This window comes from Camarhynchus parvulus, chromosome Z (genome assembly GCF_901933205.1).
Source record: "Camarhynchus parvulus chromosome Z, STF_HiC, whole genome shotgun sequence".
Classification (NCBI taxonomy): domain Eukaryota; kingdom Metazoa; phylum Chordata; class Aves; order Passeriformes; family Thraupidae; genus Camarhynchus; species Camarhynchus parvulus.
In genome coordinates this window covers 28,120,852-28,135,924 of record NC_044601.1, presented here as the reverse complement: position 1 = coordinate 28,135,924, position 15,073 = coordinate 28,120,852, and the positions used below count along the sequence as shown (strand labels likewise).

The 15,073-nt window shown below is 43.9% G+C and overlaps 1 protein-coding gene across 1 annotated transcript; it reads right to left on the bottom strand.

Moving 5' to 3' along the window:
* Window positions 1–113: 113 nt before the first annotated feature.
* TRIM14 (tripartite motif containing 14) lies at window positions 114–10,740 on the bottom strand. The gene is made up of 6 exons (XM_030969440.1): window positions 10,579–10,740; window positions 5,530–5,625; window positions 4,355–4,588; window positions 3,174–3,336; window positions 2,000–2,092; window positions 114–916 (listed from the first exon to the last, which is right to left on the bottom strand). The coding sequence occupies exons 1-6, from the start codon at window positions 10,738–10,740 to the stop codon at window positions 381–383; spliced, it is 1,284 nt and encodes a 427-aa protein (XP_030825300.1). The 3' UTR covers window positions 114–380.
* Between the last annotated feature and the right edge of the window lie 4,333 nt (window positions 10,741–15,073).

Sequence of the window (15,073 nt, the reverse complement as noted above, 5' to 3'; positions counted from 1 at the left end):
GAGTTGAAGAATACTACATACAGCACTTCAGGTGGCACAGCAATACCATTTATAAGTCAAATCATCTTTCCCCATTGAAAAACACATATACATTAAAAAAATACAGTTGATTTTCTTGAACTTACTCTTACAAGTTGAAAAAAGTACAACAATAGTACATACTGCACTTTGAGTGGTATATCAACATCATTTATAAAAGTCAGGTCACCTTCCCTCATTGAAAAAAAAATACACATTAAAAGTGACAGTTGGTTTTCCTGAACTTATGTTATCTTGTAAAAGCATCATAATTACAACTTTGATACAACAGAGATGAATTCATGTAGAAAATTGCTGAAGTGGCATTAGCAGAAAAAGCATGAAATAGTAGGCTTTGTTTCTTACGTTAGTTTGCATGTTCTAATGGACCCTTCCCAGAGTCTCAGGGCTGGATAAACTGGTTCTGTGAACTTGCAGCAGAAGGTGTGCAAATGAGCCATGCCATTGCTAACGTTGTAGAATGAAAGGATTCCTGCTTCATAATCTAGAAAAATGCCAATGCAATCAGGATCATCTTCTACCAGGATGGGGATTCTCTCTCCATTGTGAAATGCCCAGTATTCAAAATCAAACTTCTTAAGGCACCAAGATGCTCTATTCCAGCCCAGTCGGCAGGCTTCAGAGTCTCCTTTCTTGCCAATGGTCGGGTAGGCTGCGCCAATCCACCATCCCTCTCCAGCATGAAGCAGGTCAACTTCCCAGTAATGGCTTCCAGAAAGGAATGCGTCTCTGCTTAGCACTTGCCATAATTTATCAAATCTCTGGGGACTACAGGGGTAAAGTATTCTCCTCCAGCTACAGCTTACTTCAAGACGGTCATCTGACAATTTCAGTCTTGGGTGAATGCTGTCATATTCCCAGGTTGGTGATCTTGCATCTGCAGTAAAAGCCATAATCATACTTTCTACATTTCTCATGACCCTTGGAAGAAGTCCAAGTTATAGAACACCTGCAAAGGAGCTCACAGGTGGAAGTGTCTTGGGACAGTCAGAAAGCCTGCAGTCCCAGGAACATGGGCTGGAAAAGGCATGCCAAGGGGGTCAGAGCAGGCCACTAATATTGCTGCCTCCACACCTTTGTGATCTGGGCTAACCATGGTGATGGGGACCTCAGCCACAGCACCAAGGTTGCTTTACATTTCGAGTTAGGGCTCAGCCAGAAACCCCACAGGTCCAAGGACACTGGATCTGGAAAAGGCATTCCAGTCAGAGCAAGGCAGGAACCCAACATTGCTGACTCTACATTAGGTAGATTCAGCTAGCCACAGAGCCTACAGCTCCAGGGACACTGGGGCTGGAAAATGTATGCTAAGTGCACAAAGCAGTGAACCAATGCTGCTGTCCCCACACCTTTCTAACATAGGGCACCAACGTGATGCGCACCTCTGCCACAGCACTAAGCTGCCATTTGGGCTGAGGTCAGGATTCAGGGAGCCATAGAGCCCACAGCCCCAGAGACACTGCAAAAGGCATGCCAAGGGAATCACAGCAGGGCACCAATACTGGTGCCTCCACACATTTCTAATCTGGATCACTCATGGTGATGGGATAAGGGGAAGCCGTACACAGAGAGTTACAGTCCTGTGGTCTGTTCAGCCTGGAGGAGACTAAAGGGAGACCTCACTGCAGTTTACATCTTCCTTGTGAGGGGGAGAGAAGGGCCAGGCACTGATCTCTTCTCTGTGGTGACAATGACAGGACCTGAGGGAATGGCCTGAAAGTTCTGTCAAGCAAGGCTTATGTTAGGAAGAGGTTAGGAAAGGTTCCCCGGAGGGTGTTTGGGCACTGGAACAGGCTCCCCAGGGAAGTGATCACAGCACCAACCATGACAGAGCTCAAGAAGCGCTTGGACAACACTCTCAGATACGAGGTCCTGTGCAGGCCCAGGAGTTGGACCTACTGATTTTTGTGGGTCCATTCCAGCTCAGGAGATTCTAGGATTCTAGCATAATCATACTTACGTTTTAAGAAAAGCAACCGATCAACAGGAGTCATGGTTTTCAGCACTGTCCCAGGCTCCTTCTTTGCAGTGGGATTAAGGCTACTGAAAACGTCTGGGCAAAGATGAAAAGGGACAGCTTAGGGAGTCTGCCAGTTTTTCAACAATCATTTTCCAACTTCATGGACAAACTATGTTACTAACTATGTTACTTTTTCTGGGGAGGGGCTGCTCATTCTATGCTTTCAGCATTATGCTCTTTGCATAATGCATAATGCATAATCCTCAGCATGGAGATGCTGGACTAGTGTTCCCACAGAAATACACAATTCAGCACAACACCAAGTAATCAGGCCTGATTCCTTTAAAACTGGCCCTTGTCAGATGAAAACAGGCAGCTGAAGATAGCTGCTGGTGCTTGCTGCAGAGCACCTCTATGATGCTTTCTAGCAGTCCTACACACATCCTGCAGTCTTTCAGATCAGATCTGACCATATACCCCAGCAACCTGCTACTGTTTTTTCGGTGGCAGTTCTCTGATAAGGGCTTAAAAGGCAGCTAGGTGAAATGTGATGGCCAGTGTTGCCTGCTCACTCAAAGAGCTGCAGGATTTTCCCATGGTTATTTAGCTTTGTGCCTCTTTGCCCCATTAGGAAAAACTGCTTGCCTTCATTATGCCAAAGGTCATTGAAGGATGAAATAACAGCTCAAAGACAAAAGGATTTCTAAATAGAACATGTCAGTTCAGCTTTACAGTACTAAAAATCATCAGTTTTTTTCAGACTGAGGCAGATCACCAGACCAATTTAAAAAAGGTTTCAAATTTTAGAGGTACCCCAATGCCAGAGCACTTGCACTCTATTTTAATTGAGAGAATAGATATATTCTATATGTGTGATGGTCTACATTAAATTGTATTGAAATACCTGATGGAACTGGGGGGGAGAAAAGCAACAGACAAACCAAAGATCATCTTCAGAGTTGGAAGAGAAATCTCTTAGTTCCTAAATCACCGCTATATCACCTAAATCACCTATAACAGCATTACACCCATGCTGATAGAAAGCAGTACCCATGCCTGAAACACTGTTGTTTCTCCAGATGATTTAGTAAAAAGTCCTGTTCTTACTTAAAAAGTACACTTTATTTGCAAAGACAGCAGAAGAAAGCAAAATTCAGAGCACTCTCCCAGGTACCTTCTTTAAGCCGGGCTTCCAATGGTTTCTGTAGAATGGACTGCAGACCTCTGATGAAGTGTTTATAATGGTTAAGTAAGTGTTCAAATGAGGGCGGTATTGGATGCCACTTTTCTAATGGGTGCCTGGATGCCTTAATTTCCTTCTCAATTTCTGTGTACTTCTGAGGGCAGAAAGCCAAACACTACAATTAGCAGAGACTATGACATGAATGGCCTCTTCCATCCCAGCTCCCACAGAGTAAGGACAGCTCCAACACAAGGTAAACCTATGGGCCATAACAGGCAAACTTTGCTGAGATCAGCCTGCCTTTTAGCTCATTAGCCTGCCCTCCTCCTGCCAGTGGAGCCATCCCAGACCTGGAGAACCCAACTGCCACAGTTAAAGAGATCCCTCCAGGATGGAAATGAGTTTAGCCTAGCCAGGACCCTTTGTGGGAAATCCCATCAATGGCAAAATCCAACTATTAAGTTTTGAAAACAATTTGAAGAATAAAATCCAACTTCCCCACAAGAAAATCTCCACAAAATCACAAAGAGCAGTGTGTAGATGTGTTGCTAGCACACACAGCAGAATGCCAGGGCCATATTACAGCAATGGAAACTCCAGTCCAACACATTGCAAGGATGCAAAAATGCTCAAGAGGCATCATCCTGTAAGAAATTGCATCTTTTGTCTTGTGTCAGGGCATAAGCACATGGCAACATAATCTTTCCAAGGAAGGTGAAGATCATCATCTGTGGGAAAAAAGAACAGCATTGCTCCCTCCAGTGAAGTGGAGGTTTATGGTGATTAGGATTTCTTGCAATTAAGGAAATTACCGATTTTAACTTCCCTCCTGAAGTTGCCTGAGGACTGGCTTTTCTCATATCTTCATATTACACTGGACAAGGAAAGACTTGATACAGCATTTGTCTTCAAGATTAAGAGACATGTCTTTTCCATCTATGCTTAAAATTAACATGAATTTCATACAGACCTGAAATCAATGCCATAGCAGGAAGACCTAATAGCTCAAAAATCAGGAACCAAATTTGTTCACCAAAACAGCAACACAAAGCAAATTAAAAAGCACTTCGGAAGATGCTGCTTGCATGCAGAAGGATCTATAGAAGACATCACTAAAGAAATTTACCAAGGACTGTCAGGGTAAGAGGTAAAAAGAGACCATACAATACCACCTCCAGCAAATGAATAGGATCACTGTCCTGTTGTATTTGTCTGATTCGATGTGTGAAGGTCTCGAGGGCTTCAAGCTGTTCTTGACAAGACCTCAAATGCTGATCATGTGTTCCCAGAGCTTGCTGAGTCTTTTCATCAATGAAGATTTTGGCCAGACTCTCTTCCTCCCGAAGAAGTAACTGAAGATCAGTCATTTTTTCTGACAGCTGCTGTTTAATCATATCAGCATGTGCCTATGGATAAAGCAGAAGAATGTCTCCACCTGCTCAATAGACCATAAACATTTCAGACATTTCTCTTTCAGGCTTTTAGTGCTATGTTTTGGTTGAATTTTACTGGTTTTCTCCATCTCTTCAGAAACATGTCTCTACCCCTTAAGGGAGCACAGATATGATCTATCTGCTGATGTCTGGATGGAAAAGAGTAAGAGAAGATTCCAAGATGCCTATTTATGTAAAAAAATCTGTTTTCGGCTGGAATTAACAGGGTACCATTTGCAACAAGAAGCAGATCTTTTCCTTCAGTAGCAAGACTTTGACTGCTTTTAAAGCAAGCCAGGGTCAAGTAAGTGGTAGGAAGAGAAAGCCTCCAAAAGAAAGTGGCATCAGGCCAAGTCTCTAAAGCCCCCTCAAGCTCTTACTGACATTTCTGAAACAGAAATGCCTAGCGATGCTCCTTAGAGCAGAAGTTATTTCATGCTCTATAAATGAGGTGCAGCTTAGCATACATTCCCATTCTTAAGACAGAATCAACAGAACTGTTCCTGTGTTTACTCAACTCTGAATCCAGAAAATTCAATAATGCAGTTCAGTCCATATCATACAAGTTCAGTCCATATCATACAAGTTCAGTGCATATCATAAAACATACATAAGTGTAGCCAGAACAACATAGGCAGCTGGGGCTACCTACTATTCCTCTGCATAAAAATTTCACCCTTGGTCTTCCAGAGATGTTCAGCTGATCAAGGAATGAGGACCAGGTTTTTGGAGGCTCTCCCTCTTCCCTCTCTTTGGTAGTGTAATATATTGTGATGAATACGGGGAATAGACTCTTCTCCTGGGAAGTAGAGTAGCCACCCAATAGATGGCTGGGTCTTTGAATAGCTACAGAGAAAATAAAATATCTCCCCTTGGAAAATGACTATCCAGTGGAGAACGAAACCACACTTTACCTTCACATCATTTACAGCCTGCTCTATGCTCCTTCTGTTGCCATCTTCTTCCTCTCTTCTCTCTTCTAGATTCTTCAAGCTCAATGCCATGAGTTCCTATACAACAATGAAACAAAAGAAAACACTGTTTCATAACATCTATAAAAACCAGAAACAACTATCCAGCTTGATTTCCATATGGGGGGTACTGAAATACACTGTTTCAGAATCCGAATATTGTGAATTGGAAGGTGAAACTCTTCAATGAAAGGCCTTTTATGAGGCTTATTAAGGCCAGTATAGCGATGAACCATAAGGATTTCAGCATTTCACCTGGTGGTTATACTGGTAAGGTTTGGACAGCTGGGCAAATTAGCACCACCTTCTTAAGGCACAGGGAAACCCAAACTGAAAAAAACATATTCATCTTTAATCTATGGTGCTGTGTATTTCCATTACTAATGCATTTAGCAGCTGAAGGGCAATTAAATACTTTTATTTAGAGGATAAGTGGAAGGCTCCACTTATCTAAAAATCCAGTGAATGTTCAGGATGCTTTCCAGTGTACAAATGACCAATCAGATACCTCACTATTGACACACTGATGCTGTAGTCTGAACATCTGCAACAGCTAATAGTGTCAGCATGGCTAGTAATCAGTCACAGTATCTGTGATACTTCTCAAATTATGGTGTGCCCCGCACAGCATAATCAATGTTCTGCTTATATCTTGCTCCAGTTTCTCACCTGCAGCCCTCTGAAACTGGCTGCCCTCTGCCCAGCAGGTTGAACAGTCTTGGTGTGCCGGCTAATGCATTTTTGTCATTAGTGACAGGAAGGATACAGGCAATGCTGCCCCACAGTCCTCTCAGTGCACTGGTGCTAAAACAGGCCTCAGTAAATACCAGGTAAGCTAGTGCCGCCTGTAGCTGCTATCAGTGTCCTCTTCTGCAGCTGAGACCCAGTCAAGAACACCTACATGCACATGTACCAGGTCACTGCAACAGCCCCAGGGCACCACAGCATTTAAACTCTGCAGCATGGACAAACAGAGCATGAAGTGTTGCTTCATGAGCAACGGTTTGCATTTCTGACATGTCTCCTTAGAAAACATCTGCAGTTCGTCATTTGAGTATGACAGAGTCAGAAGAAAATGGGCTCCTAGCAAAAGCCAGAGACTCTGCATCTTGAAGGCCCTTGGTACAGACACATCCATGCAAGCAGGTAAATGTTCTTGCATAGAGCAAGGCACTCATGCTATTTATTCCAGCCACAGTTTTCTAGTCTTGTCCCTGAACAACCAGAAGAGTTCTACAACACTAGAGGATTCAGGAATTTTACCAGGTACCAGCCTTCCTTAGTTTATTTTGCAGCCTAGACCTCATTCCTTTCCTCAAAGACTGACAAAGATCACAGCGAAAAACCCAGTCTTCCTTCTTTGCTAGGAACACACATCACTTTGTGCACTCACAACGGTGACCATATGCAAATACTTATATTAATCCCAAGCATTTCTGGTTAAGCATTACTTCCTTTACAGAGATAAATGAAAGAGCTGCTTCCTGCCAATTGAAGACTGTGCCAGCAACCCATGTCATTCACCCTAAGGAATTGACTCTGAAAATCTTCTTTTAGGGATTGCCTGGGTGCTTTAACTCATTCAAATGAAAACACTATAAAAGCAAGGATTTCTGAGATGACACTCAGAGCTCCAGTCAAGCTCACAGGACACATATCAAGTGCAAAGAATGCTGATCCTGTGTGCTGCATTCAGGAGCACAGGGAACATCCTTTTCAATGATTTTAAACAATCTCTGCTCCAAGGATGAAGCAGCTGATGGATCTCTCACAATGATTTTCATGTTTTCTTAGCACTCACAGCTAGGATCTGCTGAAAGAGCTGTGGAAGATTCTCAGTGCAAGAAGTGCTGCCTGGCTGATGTCACACCACAAGGGCTGTAGTGAATAACTGCTCACAGCAAACAAAATCACTAGTCAAAATACCATCACTCACACTAAAACTATTGATAGTTTGTGCCTAAAATCTCTGCAGCCCTAAGCCAGTAGATGTCAGCAGATACTTCCTAGGGACAGAGCGTCACATGGGAGTACAAGTTTCTGCCTCAATCTCTTCCTGACTTAGCAGAAACAAGTCTTTATCAACAGCACATGCTTCCTTCCCTCTGTCCATCAGACCTCCAGGGAAGCAGCACAGTTTGTAGATTTATGCACTTTGCCTCAGATCAGGTTGCCACTGCAGAATACACGCATCACCCACCCACTGCCACCCAGTCGTGAAGGGAACGCAAACACTTTAGCGAGTTCCCACCTGGAAGAGGGACAGCACACCAGCACACTTTGGGTGAAAGCACTCCAGCAGGCAGGTGCAGTGCTCTGCATTGCTCAGATGTCTTGAATAGTTTTACCTCTGTGCTGCTGTTTGCACAGCCCTCTACCCTTGTAATGCTCTGTAACATGAAGTGCAATAGAATGCTCCAAGAGTTTATCATGACCTGTGTACCGGCTCACAATCTGTGTGAACTTCCAAGCAGGAAGTTCTGTAGGAACTGTTTCTTCCTAGTGTTTTCTGCAGGAAACCTCCTCGTAGCACTTCTGTATCACAAAAGGAGTGAGAAGAAACTTTCTGAAGTTGTAGAGGAAAAAAAAAAGGAAAAAAAAAAAAGGAGAAAGGAAAGGAAAGGAAAGGAAAGGAAAGGAAAGGAAAGGAAAGGAAAGGAAAGGAAAGGAAAGGAAAGGAAAGGGAAAGGAAAGGAAAGGAAAGGAAAGGAAAGGAAAGGAAAGGAAAGGAAAGGAAAGGAAAGGAAAGGAAAGGAAAGGAAAGGAAAGGAAAGGAAAGGAAAGGAAAGGAAAGGAAAGGAAAGGAAAGGAAAGGAAAGGAAAGGAAAGGAAAGGAAAGGAAAGGAAAGGAAAGGAAAGGGAGAAAGGGAGAAAGGGAGAAAGGGAGAAAGGGAGAAAGGGAGAAAGGGAGAAAGGGAGAAAGGAAGGAAGAAAGGAAGGAAGAAAGGAAGGAAGAAAGGAAGGAAGAAAGGAAGGAAGAAAGAAAGGAAGGAAGAAAGGAAGGAAGAAAGGAAGGAAGAAAGGAAGGAAGAAAGGAAGGAAGAAAGAAAGGAAGAAAGAAAGGAAGAAAGAAAGGAAGAAGAAAGGAAGAAAGAAAGGAAGAAAGAAAGGAAGGAAGAAAGAAAGAAAAAAAAGGAAGAAAGAAAGGAAGAAAGAAAGGAAGAAAGAAAGGAAGAAAGAAAGGAAGAAAGAAAGGAAGAAAGAAAGGAAGAAAGAAAGGAAGAAAGAAAGGAAGAAAGAAAGGAAGAAAGAAAGGAAGAAAGAAAGGAAGAAAGAAAGGAAGAAAGAAAGGAAGAAAGAAAGGAAGAAAGAAAGGAAGAAAGAAAGGAAGAAAGAAAGGAAGAAAGAAAGGAAGAAAGAAAGGAAGAAAGAAAGGAAGAAAGAAAGGAAGAAAGAAAGGAAGAAAGAAAGGAAGAAAGAAAGGAAGAAAGAAAGGAAGAAAGAAAGAAAGAAAGAAAGAAAGAAAGAAAGGAAAGAAAAGGAAGAAAGAAAGAAAGAAAGAAAGAAAGAAAGAAAGGAAGAAAGAAAGGAAGAAAGAAAGAAAGAAAGAAAGAAAGAAAGAAAGAAAGAAAGAAAGAAAGAAAGAAAGAAAGAAAGAAAGAAAGAAAGAAAGAAAGAAAGAAAGAAAGAAAGAAAGAAAGAAAGAAAGAAAGAAAGAAAGAAAGAAAGAAAGAAAGAAAGAAAGAAGAGAAGCATCAAACTTCTGTGTTACAGTATTTTAAGTTTCCTAAGGTTAGCATCACAGCACATAGGCCTTAGTAAGCCTCGTGGCAGGCTTTCCAAGTAAAAGAACACAAGCAGGAGTATTGGCAAGCTTGCAAAACTTCCTGAGGGTATTTGGTGGACAGCTACACTGGCATAAAGGAAAAAATCTTAGGGAAGAATCCCTGGGCTGGCTGTGGCTGGGATGGAGTTTATTCTCCTCATAGCAACCCCTGTGGTGCTGTGTTTCAGATGTGACTATACTGTGAGTGCACAGAAGACTAGAAGGGGACACAAGCAGGACATGACCCCTACTAATCAAAGAGGTAATCCGTACCATATAACATCATGTTCTGCAAACTGGAAGAGGAATGTTTAGGTGAGCTAGCTGCGTTTTGCTCAGGAACTGTATGGTGAGTGTCTGCATTTGCATCACTTTTGTTCTTTTTCTCTTCCCTCCACTTCTTCTCTTATTAAACTTATTTTTACCTCAATCCATGAATTTTCTTGGTTTTAGTGTTTGTCTTCCCCTGTCCCACTGGGCAAGGACGGGGAAGAAGCAGGCAGCTGTGTTGTGCTTAGCTGCCTATCGGGGTTAACCCACAACATCCTAGAGGATTTATCAGAGAACTGTGAATGGGCAGTCATTGTGATCTAACCAGCTACAATGGTGGGGCCAGGGAGTAAACAGAAATTACCTTTCCCCTTACCCTGAGGCATCTATGTTTTGGTCAAAAGTTCTTCTAGCCTGTCAATAAAAACAAATTTCCTGGGACAGCCACACTCCTCTGATTCCACATACAAGGTCTGAGGATAAAATGCAGCTGCATGTGATCTAACAGTGAAAGTCACTTCCTCCTTGCCCCTTGATTTATACACCTGTTTTGTGGACGCTTGGGTGTGACTGATTGACTCTTGCCTTTCCATACACGACCCATATCCTTGTGCAGCGGCATCAGGCTGACCCTGTCTGTATGGGGTCTACAAAGCACCCGTTGAACTACAGAAAGTACAGAAACTTTGCTCTTAGTTAACACAGTCTACAAACCTTGAACTCCACAAGGTGTTGATAAGGCAAACAAGGCAAGGCTAAAGGCTGAAGATCGGCTTAGTTCTGTGGCACTGCGCTAGTACTCGCAGATACCACCATCACACTCTAGCCAAAGAAAACCCAGCGGCACACGTTCCAGGAAGGAGGGGACAACCGCCAAGGTATGAACTGAGGAAGATCTTGTCTCAGCTCCAGTTTCACCCCCGCTCCGCGGCGCAGCGGCCCGGGCCGGCACTCACCTGCGTGCGGCGGACGGCCTGCGGCAGGAGGCAGGCGCGGTGCCCGCGGTGCGCGCCCAGCGCCGGGCACAGCGCGCACACGCACCGCCCGCAGTCCTCGCAGAACAGCTCCAGCGGCCGCCCGGTATGGGCCCCGCAGAGCCGCGGCTCCCCCTGCGCCATGCCGGAGGGTGGGGAGGAGAAGGATGCGGAGCCGGCAGCTGACGGAGAGGCGGATACGGGGCAGGTGGGGGCAGGGAGAGGCGGGTGCGGGGCCGGCGTGTGGAGGGTGTGCGCAGCGGGCGGCGGGGCTGCCCTTCGGGCAGGCGAGTCGTGGCCGTGGCTGTGGCTGTGGCCGTGCTCGTGACTGTGACTGTGGCCGGGGCCCTGACTGTGGCTGTGGCCGTGACGGCGGAGGGCGGTCGGGCCCCGCCGCGCCTCTTGCCCGGCTCACTCGCCGCCGGAGCGGGGACCCGCAGCTGCGGGGCTGCCGGGCAGTCAGTGCCGGCAGGAGCTGTGCCCCGCAGCGGGACAGCCGGTGCCCTGGAAGCTGCCTCCGTCCGGGGCCCGGGCTGGAAAACTGACTGATTTGTAGAATTTCAGCAGCATCGGTGTGGGGTGGGGTTCAGTGTTATGGCTGAGCAAAACACCTACCTGATACAAAAATGTGGGGGGGAAATTGTCTTCAGGGTATGTTTTGTCAGTTTCTAATTTTCAATTAGAATTTCGTGCTCTGAGTGGTCTCATTTATAAAAATCAAAGTAGAGCACTCATGCTCTTACAGAGCTTGCACACTTACCTTCATTGGCTGTAGCTCTACATTCAACCAAATTCATACTAGTTTTTTAACATGCTTTGTTCTTCCTGTGAATAAAAGCAATACAGAGTATTCACACACACAACACATGTGCACACACACAAGATGTGAAAAAATAGGAAGATATTTTAAAACCGAGCATTTTGGTGCAACATGTGGGAGTCAGAATATGTATTAGTACATAAGAATGTGGAGTACTGAGGAACAAGGGCAGTCTTGCTGAAATTAATGCATCAGGCAGAAATTCATGCCTGCAAAGATGCTAACATAACCAATGATTTAGAAAGTGCCTTTTGTACATACGAAAGTCAGGTTTTTTTCTTGGAAGGTGTTCCATACCGGCCCCAGGTTAGAGTAATGGAATCTTAGGGATCATTATGGATATCTATAGATTGTTTACTCTTGTTCTACACACACAAAGGAAGTGCTAATGTCTGCTTTAATAAAATAAGAGTTTTAGGCACAGTTTCACCTGCTCTGGTGCTTGACCAAACTCAGAAAGACAGGTTTTCGTGCTGTCAGTCAACATTTTTCTCATTACAACTGGAGCCATGTTGTTTCACTGTGCCTTTCCAAGGGGAAATCTCTCTTTTAATCTCATCTTCTCAGTCTATGCCCATACAAGAACTATAGACAGTGCTGAATTCTCTGACAGAGGCTGAACAATTCCAGTTCTTTGCCTGTGTGTTTTGAAATGCTAAGCTTCAGTTCCACTACTATGTTTGCAACTCCTGCAGGAGGGTTTGCCTGATGCAGTCTGTGTGTGCCCTGTCCAGAGGAACGTGTGTGTTAAGTAAAGGTTCCTATCTGGCCATTCAGGAACACTCTGTCAGTCACAGCACCAGAGGCTGTCACTGCTGGGACTGAGGCCCCTTCACAGGGCTCTCTCCAGTGAGCCACAGGGTCCCTGCCTGACTCCTACACACCCCGCACTCACACAGTCAGACAACGCTTCCCTAAGAGTTCAACCCCAGATTTCCAGTAGCAACATCTCAGACCTCTGGATTTCTGAAGAGATTTATTTACGGTTTGGTAACAGAGTAACTGCTCCAGCTGGCGCCTCAAGTAGGAATCCTGAACAAAGGATTACCTGGACTTTTATACCCTCACAGAAAGTCTGGGCTCTTCCTGCTGAGTCCTCGGCTCCTGCAGTGCCTCAGTGTCCAGTCACCTGGTTGCGCCATAAGCCCCTGTGTCCTTTGCCTTTCCAAATGTTGGCAATTCCTGACCTCTTGCCTCAGGCTCCCAGCCAGAGCTCCACCTGCAGCTCCCACTGCAGCTGCACCCCGAGCTACCTTCACAGAATGTTCATCCCTTTTTTTGGATTGAGCATATCTGCTAATATATATTAAAAGGGGAAAAGAAAGCTTTCACAGCATTTTACACTGCCCTTACTTAGAACATTATTACAAGTAACAAAATTAAGGCTAACGTTGTCATAGGGTAGAAATTATTACCAAAACAAGATCATGAAAGATTCTTGAAACTCATTTATTGTCCAACTTGTTAATAATTCACTACCTGTTGGATATGAGACTGGTGTATCAGCTTTCTTAACACAAAATTTTAACAGCAAAATAAGAACACAGAAAGACAGCATATGGTCCCTCCCATTAGATTCTAATTTGATTTTTTTGTGAGATTATCTTGCTTAGCACTACATCTGCAGGTTGTGTTTCATTTACTTCTATTTCAAGTGGGCTGGGCTGATACTATTGCGCATACTTTCTCCACTCCTCGAACCATTTCTGTATTTTCTATATAAAATACTGGGTCATGCATTCTTTTCCATCCAGAAGGCTGGTGTTAGCTGGAATATAAGCTCCTGACATAGCTGAGTGGCTTCCAAAGAAACTTTCTGCCAGTGCTACAGGTCGTGACAGAACATTCCAAACATTCCACAGCGCTAAATTTAAGGTTTTAAGGTTTGTGGCCATTTCAGATAAATTCATGTGCCTATTTTTGTGTCCTGTTCATCTCCTCTACTTGTCCTGAAGATTCTGGGTGATACAGTTAGATGTAATTTTCTCTGTATTCTCAAGGACTTACTGATTGCTTATATTAGCTGTAAAATGAGCACTCATGTCTATTCAATAGACTCTGTAGAACCCTGTATCTAGGTTTAATTTTTTAAGCCAAGACCTTTTGTGCCAGCCCTTTTTGTTGAAAAGGCTTCAACCCAGCCTGATAGCTGATCTGCTGTCACTGGCAAATGCTTACACGCAGCTGTAGGAGTCCACAGAGTCTATTTGTAGTCACTGAAAAGGGAAGTAGGCTCAGTTAGTCATCCTATCTCTGAGCTTGGTCTGATACTTGAGAACATCTGGTAGGCTGGGAAGCTGTCTGTGATCCTTCTTGCAGTGGTATGAATTCCTGGAGCTGCCCATTTTTTCTTCTTTTTTTATTTGGCTAGCTGTTGCCTCTGCCTCTCCACCTACTTTATTGTGAAACCGTCTAACCACGCAGATTAAACATCTCTTTGGAAGAGTTGGCTTCCCCTCTGTAGACCACATTCCATCATAATCTTGTGTCGCCTCCCACTTTCCCCACTGTTTCTTTTCTTCTCTTGAGCAGTCCTTCTCATACATGGTCTCAGGGTCTCCCAAATTTGGCCATTCACTCTGGCCAACTGGAGCCATAACAGCACGTTCTCTATCATCAGGTAGAGGCATTAGGCTCATTGGATTCAAGGTGTTACATGTCTTTAATATTATCTGCCATTGTGAATATCAGCTCACACCTATGTGCCCATTGTGGTGTTAGTGCTTGGGCTGCGGACTGTCACATCCCACTGCTCCACATCATGTGGGATATGAACTGTTTCAGGATAAGGGGAACAACTAATCTCTAATATTTTTGCTGTTGTTGCCACTGACTTAGGCTGGTTCTCCTGCTGCAAATGAAGCTAATTTAACTGAGTAATATGCAAACGATCTCTGATGAGGTCCTGAATTACGCGTTACCACTCCACTGGTTATTCCTTTACATTCATGAGCATACAGATTGAAGGGTTTTGTACAGTCTAGGAGCCCAAGACCAGGGGCAGACACCAGAGCTCCTTTTATTGCTGTATAAACTTATTTTTTCTCCAGGGCCTATGCAACAGTCTTTATGTCTTTGTTCTTGGTTTCCTCAGTCAGAGGCTTAGTCAATTCCTCTACCACAGGAATCTATGGCCAACAAAATCCCACAGGTCTGAGCAAACCTGGTACATGATTTTGTGACTGGATGCGGGAGCCTAATTATGGCCTCTATTTTTTTTTTTGACCTGTCGTTCATCATCCATTTCCAAAGCAAAGTGTAAATATTTAACTTCTTCTCTGGCACAGCTGAAGTTTGGTTGGAGATGCAGCCTGTTCCCTCTTTTTGCAGTACATAAATGCATACTGTCTAATGCATAATGTCTAATATATAAACACTCTTGTCACAATTAGGCAATGACAGATCATCTACATATTGTACAAGAACCAATATGCCCAGTAACTTTATACCTTTATTGCAGTGCATTAAGTGCCAAAACTCTCTGCAGATTCAATGGGTCTAAACTTCTATATCCTGAAGACCATAACAGAACTTTCAAGCATTTTCATGTTTACAAGTTTGTTTGTTTTTTTAAAATAAACACAGAATTACCACTATTACAAGCAAGTACTAGTCCAGAGGAAATCTCATATATGTACAAAAAATAAAGCAGTGTTT

What these genes read in the sequence shown, in the direction of transcription:
- TRIM14 (XM_030969440.1), bottom strand. Translation starts at nt 10,740, where the DNA reads ATGGCGCAGGGGGAGCCGCGGCTCTGCGGGGCCCATACCGGGCGGCCG. An exon ending in AGGCCGTCCGCCGCACGCAG is followed by an intron (nt 5,626 to 10,578) that starts GTGAGTGCCGGC and finishes ATTGTTGTATAG; the next exon opens with GAACTCATGGCATTGAGCTT. An exon ending in GGAAGCCCGGCTTAAAGAAG is followed by an intron (nt 2,093 to 3,173) that starts GTACCTGGGAGA and finishes ATCTTTGCCCAG; the next exon opens with ACGTTTTCAGTAGCCTTAAT.